Raw genomic sequence first — 13,151 nt, forward strand, 5'->3', positions numbered from 1 at the left:
TTGGTTATTAGAAAGCAAAAATGGCCCCCTCTCCCAGGCCACTCTATCAGCCCATCACACTCTGAAGATGGCAAACGCATTCCTTCTTAGGATTCTGTAGGCAAAATACCTCAGTTTTTTCCTCACCTATGCCTTCACGCCCTTCACCGTTCTGAATGACGTAACTCAGACAGGACAATGCTCATGGCTCTCAGAGCTATCCCACGCCAGCAGCCGAGTTTTAGAGCTTGGAAAGAACAACGTGCTATATTCCTAGAATTTATTCTGGGAAATAAATACCTCTGCTTTCATAATTCAAAATATAGGAAATTAATCTCAACACAAATCTTGACCAGTGGGTCACAGTGAGAAAGAAAAAAAAAAGCTGAGACACATCATTAACGAATCTCTTAAGTTATGGCACCCAAATGTCATACAGCACTGGCAAAAGTACAGTTCTTTTGGAAAGCTACTTGGCACAATTGGTCAAGTATCTTAAAAGTATTTATGCTCCTTGACTTCGTAATTCCACTTTTGGGAATCTGTCCTGAGGAAACGAGCAAAGGTTCTGACAGATGACTCACAGGGTCCCACTTGTAAGAGTCAAAAATTGTAAACAACCTCAATATTCAAGAGCAGGGGAATGGTTATTTCGAGGAAACCACTCAATGGAATAACACAGCCATTTAAGTGATGTTTTCAAAAACTGCACAATGAAAAAAATATTTGCTTTAATATTAAGTGTTACAAAATAAAATCCAGGGAGGCGCCTGGGTGGCTCAGTCAGTTAAAGGTCTGCCTTCAGCTCAGGTCATGATCTCAAGGTCCTGGGATCAAGTAGCATATTGGGCTCCCTGCTCAGCATGCAGCCTGCTTCTCTCTTTTCCTCTGCTCCCGCCCACACCTCGTGTGTGGGCCCTTGCTCTTTCTCTCTCTCAAATACAGAAATAAATTTTTTTAAATAAAAATTAAATAAAAAACAATTCAAATGTACATAGTATGATTACAACTATACACAAAATTATGCTCAGAAAAAGACTGGATGAAAAAATGCACCAAAGTAAAACTCTGTCCTTGGATAGATTTTATTCTTCTTCCCCTTTGTCTATTTTTCCATCACCACAATATGCATGTCCAACTTAAAACTTAAAAAAAAGAAGGAATTATCACCATTTGGACACCATCATGGAAATAATTAACAATCTCACACTATCACCCCATAAGCAAATATAACTTCAGAGGGGAGAAGCCTGGCAGAAACGTCCTTAACTAAGGGACCAGTGCTAGCAACACAGATAATGAGTAAAATTGACATCATATGCCTCCAGACAGAATGCACTGAATGAAAACATCATCAAAAACCCAGCTGAGGGGCGCCTGCGTGGCTTGGTCGGTTAAGTGGCTCAGGCGGTTAAATGTCTGCCTTTAGCTCCGGTCATGATCCCAGGGTCCTGGGACTGAGCCTGCATCGGGCTCTCTGCTCAGTGGGGATGTCTCCCTCTCTGTCTGTATATGGCTCTGCCTACTTGTGCTTTCTCTGTCAAATAAATAAATAAAATAAAAAAAAAAAAAAAAAAAAAAAAAGGTGAAGGACATTCTTAAAAATTATCAAGGTCACGAAAGACAAAGACTAAAAAACTAGTCCAGATTAAAGGAGACTAAAGAGATATGACAAACAAATTCAACGTGTGATTCTGAACTGCGTTCTGAGCCAAATGCCACAATCCTGACTGCGATCATTGTACTGTGGCTGTGTAAGAGAATAGCCTTGCCTTTTAGGAAATACTGAAGGGGGCAAAGGAGCATCATGTCTCTGAACTTTATAAACGCTGGAGGAGAATGTGATAAAACAAATGTGATAAAATGTTAATATGTGTGGAATCTGGGTAAAGAGCAGATGGGAATCCTTTGTATTCTTCTTGCAACTCTTCTGTAAGTCTGAAATTAGTTAAAAAAAAAAAAAAACTTCCCTAAAAAAAGACAGGGAAGAGAGAAAAAAAAAAAAAAGATGCCCAGAACACAAGCAAATACTGTCCCCACCTCTTCCTGAAACCCTGTGCCAGCCAGCACACACTGGTGGCACCTTCCAAGGTAGGAGGAGTGCTTATCTGCCTTCTTCCCTTCCAGCTGACTCTCTGCTCCTCTGCTCACCTGACACTGTAGTTTTTTATAGGATCTATTATATGAAATCTGCAAAGCACTCTGCATGCAGCACAAACCTAGAACGGCTTTGATGAGAGAGAGAGAAAAAGAAATACAAAAGAACATTCCTTTTTAAATATGGGTAATTTATGCCCTTTAATAAGGCAAATTTTAAGCATCTGTCACCAACTACCACGGCTAAACAGCACTCTTTGCCAGGATGAAGGCCTCACCAGAAACCAAGTTTGGGAATTTCACCACTGATCCTTCCCAATGTGCAAATGTCTACCCAGCAGCCTTTGAAATGAAAACAAGTACCGTGAGTCCCTAAACGGGGTGTGTGCGTGAGTGTGTGTGTACGTGTGTGTGTGTGTATGTGTGTGTCAGACAGACAGAGAGGGCCTGGCTCTGAGTGGTGGAGCCCTGACTAGCTGCAGCTTAGGAGCTAAATGTGCTTATTAAGAAAGAGAGATAGAGGGGCGCCTGGGTGGCTCAGTGGGTTAAAGCCTCTGCTTTCAGCTCAGGTCATGATCCCAGGGTCCTAGGATCGAGCCCCGATGTCAGCAGAGAGCCTGCTTCCCCCTCTGCCTGCCTCTCTGCCTACTTGTGATCTCTGTCTGTCAAATAAATAAATAAAATCTTTTAGAAAGAAAGAAAGAAAGAGAGAGAGAGAGAGATAGGAAAGCACTTGGCACAGAACAGACCAAATTCTCCAGTCCCTAAATCCAGGGCCTAGGGATGAGCCCCCAGTCATGACAACAGCTCCAAGTGCGGAGTGCTTCCTGCGGGACCAGGAGCAGCTAAGAAATCCACAGGCCCGTCTCACTTAATCATCTTGACAAGAGAACTCTGCAGGTCCTTTTGGTATCACTATTTTATAGATAAGGAAACTGAGACGAGGAGGAGCTAAGAAACTTGCTCAACATCACACAGCGAGTAGATAGGTGCATAGTGACCCAGAGCCCCATCTCACATGCTCGGATGCCCCGGCCGGAGCATGGAGACCACAGACCCCTGGAGCCACACACATGTTCCTGCTGGGTCGTCTAAACACCAAACTAGGTGCACTTCCTCTATGTTGCTTCCTTTAAACGCCACACCGCACATGTGGGCCACGCAATACAGGGTTCCTCCCTAGTGCTCCCCACAGCATGCGGCGGTCAACAAGGGACAATTCAGGGGCAGGACAACTGATCCGAGAGCTTAAGAAAACAGGTTTTCTTATCCTGAAATTGCAACTGCAGTGCATTTAACCAGGACTTAAGTCCCTACAGCTTTTAATGTTTTGAAAAACCTCTCCTAGCGCCAAGAGGGCTTTGGGCCGCTGCCAGCCTGGTGTGCCAGGCCTGCTAACAAGGAAGAGGGGGTAGAGGGAGCAGTGAATCAGGCAGCAGGGAGGGAGGGAGAGCAGGTAAATTCCCACTCCGGAAATCCAACTCTGCCTCGAAGCTTCGTTAATTGAGAAGAAGGTAACAATTCAGGCGCTCACGACCCATGGTGTATATCCATGCTTTTACACACATTCTCTCTCTCTGTCCCTTAAGGTTCAGGGTTTAAACCAGTGTTTTCTCCCCTTCAGGCTTCAACTCATGAGCCGAGTCACAAAATCAATTCAGTGCATTACCACCAGCATTTTAAAAATGACGCTAACTAGAAAACATCAGTATGTACCATAAACAGCAAGACTAAGTGTTCTGTAAAACCTTTATATCTGTTGTAGTTATGTACATATACACTTGGCAATGATGTAAAATGTAGAGTTGCGTTTGCAGCAGTTGCAGTAAAAATACTCAAAAAACTGTCATAAACAATCTGGGCGGGAGGTTGTGTTATCCCCACTTTAGAGATGTGAAAACTGAGGCTCACAGAAGCGAAGGGAGAGCCCTCAGGTGAAGCCGAAGACTTGCCTGACTTCTGAAAACAGCGAGTCCACACAAACACTTCCCAGATATCCCTCAAGCCCGCTGGGCTCCCTAGAGCTCCACCCAAAACAAGACCAGGGAGGCCACCAGGACCGCCTGCCCCTCTGGGGCAGCCATTAAAGGACACCAAGTCAAGGAGATGCAGCGACAACCTGACCCATCTTCCCTGCTACCTGCTCCCTGCAGTTTCCTGCACGCCTTCAGAGGAAAGCAAAGCAATGTAGGCTCGAGCCAAGGGCCACCTTGCAGCGTCCCATGGATCATGACACAGGAGAGCGTGTTCCACGCCACTCAGCCCAGAGTAACGGCCTAGGCGGGCAAAACACTATGCACAAAACTGGTAAATCTTCCTGCTTTGTAGGCACAATAGCTCTAAGTATAGGTTTTTTAGAAATAGATTCTTGGGCCTTATCCTTGAAGAGCATCAGCCCACAGATCCGGGGAGGCCGGGAATCCAACCATACACGTATCCCCTTCTAGGGGATTTGGATCCACAGCCAGGTTGGGAAACCTCTGCCACCCACCCATGTTTGGACTCCATGCCACTCCGTTCTCCTTCACAGCCAGAATCCCCCATCTCCAGTCACCCCCTATCCATTCCTCAGCCCCCTCATACGCTCCCCTACCACCACCACCAAGAAGACGCTGATTGAGGAGGACCCGCAATGACTTCCACACAGATAGCCCCACAGACATCTCCAGTTCTGTGCCTCAACCTGTGAGCCCCAGCGGGTCACTCCTGGCCTCCCTCTACCTCTCCAGTCATGCTTCCCATCTTCTTTGCAATCCCTTGTCCCCCCAGCCTTTCAATGTGGAAGCTCCTCGGGGCTCACTTGCCTCCACCTTCTCTCCCCTCTCTACACTCGCCATGGGGGCCTCACCCACCTCTGGAGCAGCACCCCTGAGTTAACATGTCCAGCCCAGACCTCCCTCCTCGGTGCCACGTCCTCACATCTTACCTACTCAGTGGCTCTTAAATGGGGGTCACATAGAATTCTCAAGTGTTAAAAACCTAAATCTCAAACAAAGAGATACAGAGCCTCTTCCAAAGTGTTACTGAGCTCTTAATAAGGGACATCAAAAAAAGATATAAGGAAAAAAAGACTTAAAAATATTTCAAAAAAAGAAGTTACAAGAAACTAATATGCATATAGGTCATAGGGAGGAAAAGGCATCCTGTTAGAAGGCTGCTAAATCCCTATCAAACTGGTTAATGTCCTGCAGGGAAACCACCTCGTCTCTCTTCTCTACCAAAGAGAAATCATTTGCATCTCATCTACCTGTAGAGTATGGGTCCTAAAGAATGATAATCAAAGTTATATTCCCTAGAGCACCAGATGGCCCTTAGCCATCCTTCTTAGACAATGCTCTAGTATGACATTATAAAGACACTAAATCAGCTTTTCTTTCCAAGTTTTGGGATAATTCTTCCTTACAATGAGGTCTATGAACTTGGGTGGGGAAAAATTCTATCTTTATTTTCACTAACCTCTAAATGAAATTTGGCCTTACCTTTATTACAAAGGTAGGTAACAAACTACAGAAGCACTAGCAGGTGTCTGTGACGCAGAAATCATACAAATTTTTTTACTCTCGTCCCCCAGAAACTACATTTTTCTCATAACAAAAGGTGCAGAGATCTTGAAACATCATTGATGCTCATCACTAAATAGTACAGAAAATACGAAACCTGCCATCAGTTCTTCTTAAATGATGCATTTATGAATATAAATATTTTTATTACGTACTTGTTGTAGTATTTTGGTAACTGTACTTCAGTACCATTGGTTTGCTCTGTAATCTTGTGCATTGTTTTATACATTTAAAAACGTTATTCTAAGAAAGGGCCCATAAGTCCTCAGAGAAGCCTTTCCTGCCTCCCTGCATTAAGGTTAGGGACCCATGTTATACATTCGTTTATCACCTTATATTTCCTCTTTCCAGCACTTCCTGCCCGAATTAATAAATTAGTGGCTCCCCCACCAGACAAGGGGAGGAAGGGATGATGTCCATCTTATTTACCATTATGTCCCTAATGCCTCAGCATGATATATCTAACTCATAAGACCATCAAGAAATATCTGTTTAAAAAGAAAGAAAAAAGAAAGACCTGGGGGATGAATGAACACCGTGACACAAGTAGCAAGCAGATGTCTGTCCACATGCCTTAGAGATACAGAGCATGTACCGTACTCCGTCCAGGGCCTAGCAAAGTCAGACCCCTCGACAAAAGCAGACCCACTTAGTGTTTGCAAGCCAGCTCTACTCGACCCAACAACAGAACTTTCCAGGCAACCCCACTTCTCAACTCAGATACTAGATCACCTCCATGTTTCAGCCCCAGCATAGAGCCCTCGACTTATGTCTCCATCAACACCTTCCAAAGCAAGGATTAAAGCATCTGCTCATGAGTTAAAGACATCTGCTCAAGCCAAAGGGTTGGGAGAATGGTAAAATGGGGGGGGCGGGGGGGGCGGGGCAGAGGGTGGCCACCTCTACCCTGACCCCAGCCAGCTGCCATGAAGTCAGCCACAGGCTTGCCATCAGGCCATCTGGCAAAATGCACATCTACCTGGGGGCTCAGGATGACCCTGGAGAATAAAAAGACATCAGAAGGATATTCTAAACCTACAGTCCATCTGAGTGTATTTAACCCCCCCACCCCATGATGGCAAAGCTAGTATTTAGAAGCGGTTTCACCAGCATAAAATACATGGAGATGCTTTGCAAACTCTAACATCGTCTACAAATGTGCCAAGTGTCATATAATCCTCGACAACAGATCAACTGGGTAGCCAGAAGCTCCAGTCAGCGCTGCAAGATACGCCAGGCAGTCTAGCGACGGACAAGCATCACTGCTCCTCCCTTCCCCGCTGGGACCTAAGATGCTAGGTATGGGGTGGGTGGGAGTCAAAGAAACCACGAAGTCCTCGGAACACAAGAGAACTTGGGCTCCTTACACCCCATGCATCACTCTCTGACCCACTGTCACTAAGCCTCCAAAACCTGCCACCACCACTAAATGACACACAAGAGCCCCAGGGAACAAAACCACACAGCTGGAGCAAACCCTCTGGGGAGATGGTGTGGTTACTCTCCTCATTCTCAAGAGAGGACCCACATTCAGAAGAAACGGGACAGAAACCCAGAGCGCCTAAATCTTTAGCTCCTCGGCAGCCTCTCCCACTCATCCAGGGCCTCTTGTGGGGGCCCACCCACTGAGAGGGACAGAGAGTCCAGAGCCCAGCTCAGAGGACCTGTGACGGGAGAATCCCAGCACCAGAGCCCCCCAACTCCCAGCCTGAAGCCTCTGCCTACACCCCCTCTGGCCCTCCACAGCCACAGCCTCCTGGCTTCCTGAGTACCTCTCCTCTCCAACTTGAGATAACTGCCATGGCTCCCATTTACTGCCCCCCCCCGCCCACCATGTGCTGGCACTGTGCTGGCTGCTTCCTGTGTTATTTCTGATGCTTTCAACTCTGCAAAAGGGTATCATCACCACGACTAACAGAAAGAAGACGGAGGCAGGGCCCAAGGTCTCACAGCTCCTGAGTGTCAGGCTGGCTAAAAACCCATGTTCTGTCCACAGCATCACATTTGACTTTATCTTGTAGATAACAGATAAGAAAGTGTTGTTCTGGGAAAATTCATCGAGTCTCTTCCACTCCAACCCAAGCCTACACTGTGCACTGACTGCTCTTGTTATTAAAAGGGCAGCTTTCATCACATCTCTCCACTACCTACAGAATCAAATCCCCAAAGCTTTGCCAGTCATGTAATCTTCTTCACAATCCACTTTCCCACTCTTATCCCCCCTCGCCAGACTCAAATCTTTCCTTCCATTCAGCCTGGACCATAACTCCTCATTGCCTGTATTTCTGTCTCAGACAGTTTCCTTTCTCTGCCTATGACAATGGTTCCCTCAGCTAACTATGGACTAGGGAATGACTGTATGCTGGGTCCTGGGCTAGGTGTTGGGGACACAACGGGCAGAACCAGGAGGATCCCCACTGGCACAGAGCTCAAGAGTCAGCTCTCGTTGTAAGGCGTGAGCTGGGACCCTTCTCGTGACAAGATGCCCCATGGTCCCACCCCAGTCCCACCACAGCACTCAATGACAAGGTGCCCCGTGGCCCCACCCTGGCCCAGATCCACAGTGCTCAGTGTCTCCCTTCCATATGGCTCTCAGCTGTTCCTCCAACTCATGTGCCGGTTGTGTTTTAAAACTTCCTCTGTAATGTGTTTATTTCTGTGGGAAAAGTGCACTCCAGTTTCCAAACAGCATTATAAATGGCAATTAGGTCCCCAGGCCAGCCCACAAAAGCCTATTAAATATATAATGGTGTAGAACCTAAATACGTGTACATTGAAAGCTCTGCAGGAAAGACTGGAGACAGACATCTGCTTCCTGCAGCCCCGCCCACCGTCCCACCAGGTGCTGAGCGTCAAGCCACTGTCAAGGGCAGAGACCAGAGCAGGGACTGGAAAAGAGGGAAGCAGGTGGAAGGTAGGGGGCTGGGATGGCAGTGATGGAGCAGTAAGAAACCTGATTTATAATTCAGGAGCCTGGCACCAATCCCAGCTCTGCTTTTACAAACATGGTGGCCTTGAGACCCTTCCCTCTCAAAGCCTCGCTTTTCTAAAATGAAAGAGCTGAGTTACGTTGGTATTTCTCAGACTTCTGAATCTCAGAGATTGTCAGGATATATTTTTTTAAATATATTTCATATATTTTAAAAATACTTTACATACATATGTTTTAAATATAATACATAATGTATATTAAATATTTAAAAGAATTTTATCAATACCTTCTAAAAAGCACACAATATATGATTCCTACTTTAATTTTTCAAAAGGACACTGAAAGCCACCCCCCCCAACATGACATCATGTCAAAAAAAAAAAAAAAAAGGCAGACAAGTTTTTAAACTGAAAATATCTTCATTGATTCATGGAAAAACCATTCACTGTTGTTACTTTTCTTTTTTTTTTTTTTTTTTTTTTAAAGATTTTATTTATTTATTTGACAGAGAGAAATCACAAGTAGGCAGAGAGGCAGGCAGAGAGAGAGAGAGGAGGAAGCAGGCTCCCTGCTGAGCAGAGAGCCCGATGCGGGACTCGATCCCAGGACCCTGAGATCATGACCTGAGCCGAAGGCAGCGGCTTAACCACTGAGCCACCCAGGCGCCCTGTTGTTACTTTTCCAATGTGTCTATTATCCTATGAAAACTGTCAGAGCCCAGCTTCGGTCCTTGGCCTAACTTTGTAACCAGCTGAGCTGGGTGACTTAGCCTTAGCATCCTCTCCAGCTGCAACAAGTCTCCATCCTGAGGACTGGAAAAAGACTACACCACAGTCAGCGTGGATGGTCTGGGGAAGGGGCAGCCGCAGAGGGGAGCTGAGCTGGGCAGCAGGAAGGGACAGTCAGCCCCAGGAGCATGGGCAGGACAGCACAGCCTCCTCAGGCCTAGGGCAGAGACACCCAGCCAGGAGGGAGGGGCTGGAACTAACTGGTCCAAAGAATTAACTGTGACTCTCTTCATCCCCATATTCTTGTGCAAGGCTGAAAGGCCGGACCCAAAGGAACATTTTTTTCCTTTATTAACTTTTCTGATCAAAAACTAATACATATTCATAGAGAAAACTTGGGGGAACAGAAAAAAAAGCATAAGCAAAGAAGTAAACAAACATCACCCACAACTGTGCCTTCCTAAACAATCACTATGGGCGTTCCAGTGCAGGGCTAATTCCTCAACCACTTACGCAGCTACCATCAGCCACCCTGGGACTCATGCTGTACCCTGCTTCTCCCCTAATTATCACACTCGAGCACTTTGCCACGTCCCTAAATATTCCTCATAAGCATCATAAAATATTTTGATAATCATGGCATTCTAGTAAATACAAACATTCTTTATAAACATCACTTTCCACGGCATGGACAGGACCAAAAGTCATTTAAACCATGCTGTTATTGTTGAGCATTTAAGCCATTTCCAAATTTTTGTTGTTGTAAAAAATGTGGTAGGTATGGATCACTGTCCATGAATCTCTGTAGACCCCTTTATACTGCTTCATGTTCCTTGGGTCACAGCCTACTGCTCTGCACATATCAGCTCTCGGTAAATATTGAGTGAACAAGGAAACCCAGTACACTCCCAGGACCTGGGAGCCCTTATCAGATGGACATAGAGTTTAAATTTACAGAGGCCCACCCTGGTATCCACAAGCCGCTCGACAATGAAACTGCACCAATGACACCTGCTGAGCCGAGCTGGGGCATGGGGAAAGGATAATGTCTATTTCATTCTGCAGATTACCCATTCTAGTGCTCCTGGCAAACCTACTCACCACCCTTCTGTACCTCAATGCAGGAGCAGACCTCAAAGGCTGGTCTTTGCACTTTGCACTCTCCCCACACTCCCTCCAGACTGTACAACCCACTGCCTCAAGAAAGCTGGGGCTGACCTTCCCACCAAATTAATGTGTGGCCCCCCTCTTCAATGGAGGCTCTCAGCCTTTCGGGTATTAGAGTTCACTGTCCTGTCTTTATTTGCTCACAGGACTCACTCCCCTGCCCAAACCAGCACAGCACTGGGGAGGGTAGGGACAGTCTGTGCTTTGCTCTCCATCCAAAATCCAATCCAACCCCAAACAATGTGGTTGACAAATAAATGTTTGCTGAATGAAACTTCTTCCCAGTCAGGTTCCCAAGCCCTCTACTTTTACAGAAGGGTGGGGGGAGGGAAGCAGGACCCGCTAAAACAGCCCAAGTGCAAAGACCTGCTAGGGGCTCCCACTGGAGCTGCCCCCTCTGCCCAGTCCTGCAGCACCACCTGGCCTAGAGACCAGCCCTGGCCAGCTGGCTCCAGAAAATAGAATGCAAAACAGATCTTACACACACAGATGCAAGTGAAGGGACACTGTCCCACTCCACACTCTCTCCCAGAACGAGAAAGGCCAGATCCAGGAGGCAGGGAGCTTCCTTTCCCACCCACTTCCAGATAACCGGAAGAGACAGGGCCACTCCTCACTGGTGAACCCCAAAAGGCAGGGTATCTGGAGATGGAAGTGTTTCAAGTAACTAAATCCACACTCCAGTTTTCTTCATGTTGCCCTGCATCCTTGCCACACCCAAAAGAAAAAAAAAACTGAAAAATCTGGGCTGGAGAGGGTGCTAGCAGCAGAAAGTTTTCCACTGGAACTTCGGGGAATAAAGAAAAAAAGGAACCAAGATTGCCCTAAAACAAGGGAGACCAGGAGTTATGGAGATAAGTGAAAACAGGCCAGATTATCCCATCACACCCCCACAGTAACACCAAGGCCAAACCCAGAGAGTCCAGGGCATGGTGGCCACACCCATTCTGGCCTCTTCTAGGGATGCCCCGGGACAGCTACCACCCCCAACCCCAAGTGTAGCAAACTCCTCTCAGAGAGTCCACCACTCCCAGCACACCGACCCGACCACCCCTCTTTCACTCTCCTCCGATTTTGCAATTCCCAGAACTTCCTTCATCCGACCCCCTTGACGGTCTTGTGAGCCGGGTGCCTTTACCGTCCCCATTTCATGGATGAGAAGACTAAGTCAGATATATTAAGTGATAGTCTGCGTCACAAGCTAGAAAGTGGCTGGGGTTCGAGCGGGAGGCCGTTGGGTGTATGAGCAGAACTCCTCCGCGGACCCCACCCAGCCCGCCCGGCAGTGCCTGCAGGCGGGGGCCCAGGCGGTGACAGGCAGTTTCCCCGCTGCTCAGGGTGGAAAACCCCGGCTGCTCAGGGTGAAAACCGAGAGCGAGGTGGCCCTAAAGCGAGGTTTCCGGCAGTGCAGGTATAAAGCACCCCCATGCCACCCGGCACTCACACAGGTGCAGGGCCCAGAGCCCGGGCGCGGCGCACCCCCCAATCTGCCGGAGTCCCGCCCTAGGCGGCGGCTGCCCCTTGACTTGCACCCCCGCAAAGTTGTGCCTGCGGCGCAAGCATCCAGCGCGGCTCCCTCCAACCCTTGCGCCCTGGAGCGCTCCGTGAGGAAGGCGCAGGGGCCGCCCCGCCGCCTCCGCCCACAGCCACTGGGTCCCTGCCTGCCCAGCACGCACGCCTCCACCCCGGAACTTGGGGGCTTTCTCCCCGTTTGTCCCACGAGGGCCGGGAGCAGGGGGCGCGGACCCCAACGCCGGGCGCACGTGCCGCCCCCGCCCGGACCCCAGCTCCGCAGCCTCACCGAGATCGCCAGCAGCAGCAGCCATGCCCGCCCGACCCGCGCCATCCCTGCCGCCGCTGCCTACGGAGGGCTCCGCTCTCCACTCAGGCTCCCGCTCCCGCAGCTCCGTAGGGTCCAACAGCCACGGCCACTTCCCAGCCGCTCCCCGCCTCCGAGTTCCCGGTGCCACGTCTGCCAAAGCATGCGCACCAGGGTGGGAGAGGCGGCCGGGAAGAGGTGCTTGCTGGGAGTCGTAGTTTGCAGCAAGGCTGGGCTGGGGGCCTCTAGCGTGGACTTGGCCCTAAGCGCACAGAGGGGCCTGAGTGGAGTGCGAAATCGCAAGGTCAGCCTGTAAGGGAAGACAATTAATTTGCAGGGCTAAGTCTGTGCCTGAAGTTTCAGAAACGGAGGTAAGTTTTATTTTCCCCACTCTGAGGATGAAGAGGCAGCCCAGAGAAGTTAAGTAATTTGACTCAAATCACATAATTTGCAAAAGGTGCAAAAGCAGCAAAACGTGCTGCTTGTGGAGGGTAGAAAAATCTCACACTTACCTTGTCTTTTGTTCATTCAGAAAAACTTTACTGAGCTATTGGAAAACACTATGGCAGTTCCTCAAAAAAAGTTGAACATGGATTATCACATGACCTAAAAATCCACTTCTAAGCATATACGCAAAAGAATTGGATATAGGTATTCAAACAAATGTTTGAACATAGATGTGCCTGGCACCATTATTCACAATAGCCAAGAGTTTTCCGACTCAAGTGTTCATTGAGGGGTTAATGGTTAACAAAATATAGTACACCCGTACAGTGGTATATCACTCAGGCATATAAAGGAAGTATTGATGCGTGCTATAATGTGGATGAACCTAGAAAATATTATCTATTGAAATATTATGATGAGAA

At 47.9% G+C, this 13,151-nt stretch overlaps 1 protein-coding gene across 2 annotated transcripts in view; it reads right to left on the bottom strand.

Moving 5' to 3' along the window:
• Positions 1-12,444, bottom strand: part of PDIA5 (protein disulfide isomerase family A member 5) — a 91,662-nt gene extending 79,218 nt beyond the window's left edge. Inside the window, exon 1 of one of the 2 annotated variants that reach the window (XM_004745444.2) lies at positions 12,265-12,443. In XM_004745444.2, coding sequence (XP_004745501.1) covers positions 12,265-12,309 — 45 coding nt within the window. In that variant the 5' untranslated portion in view covers positions 12,310-12,443. Of the gene's footprint in view, positions 1-12,264 lie in introns of both variants that reach the window. The other variant, XM_045088821.1, reaches the window with a different exon arrangement.
• Between the last annotated feature and the right edge of the window lie 707 nt (positions 12,445-13,151).

This window comes from Mustela putorius, unplaced genomic scaffold, assembly GCF_011764305.1.
Source record: "Mustela putorius furo isolate JIRA1106 unplaced genomic scaffold, ASM1176430v1.1 tig00003834_pilon_pilon_pilon, whole genome shotgun sequence".
Taxonomy (NCBI): domain Eukaryota; kingdom Metazoa; phylum Chordata; class Mammalia; order Carnivora; family Mustelidae; genus Mustela; species Mustela putorius.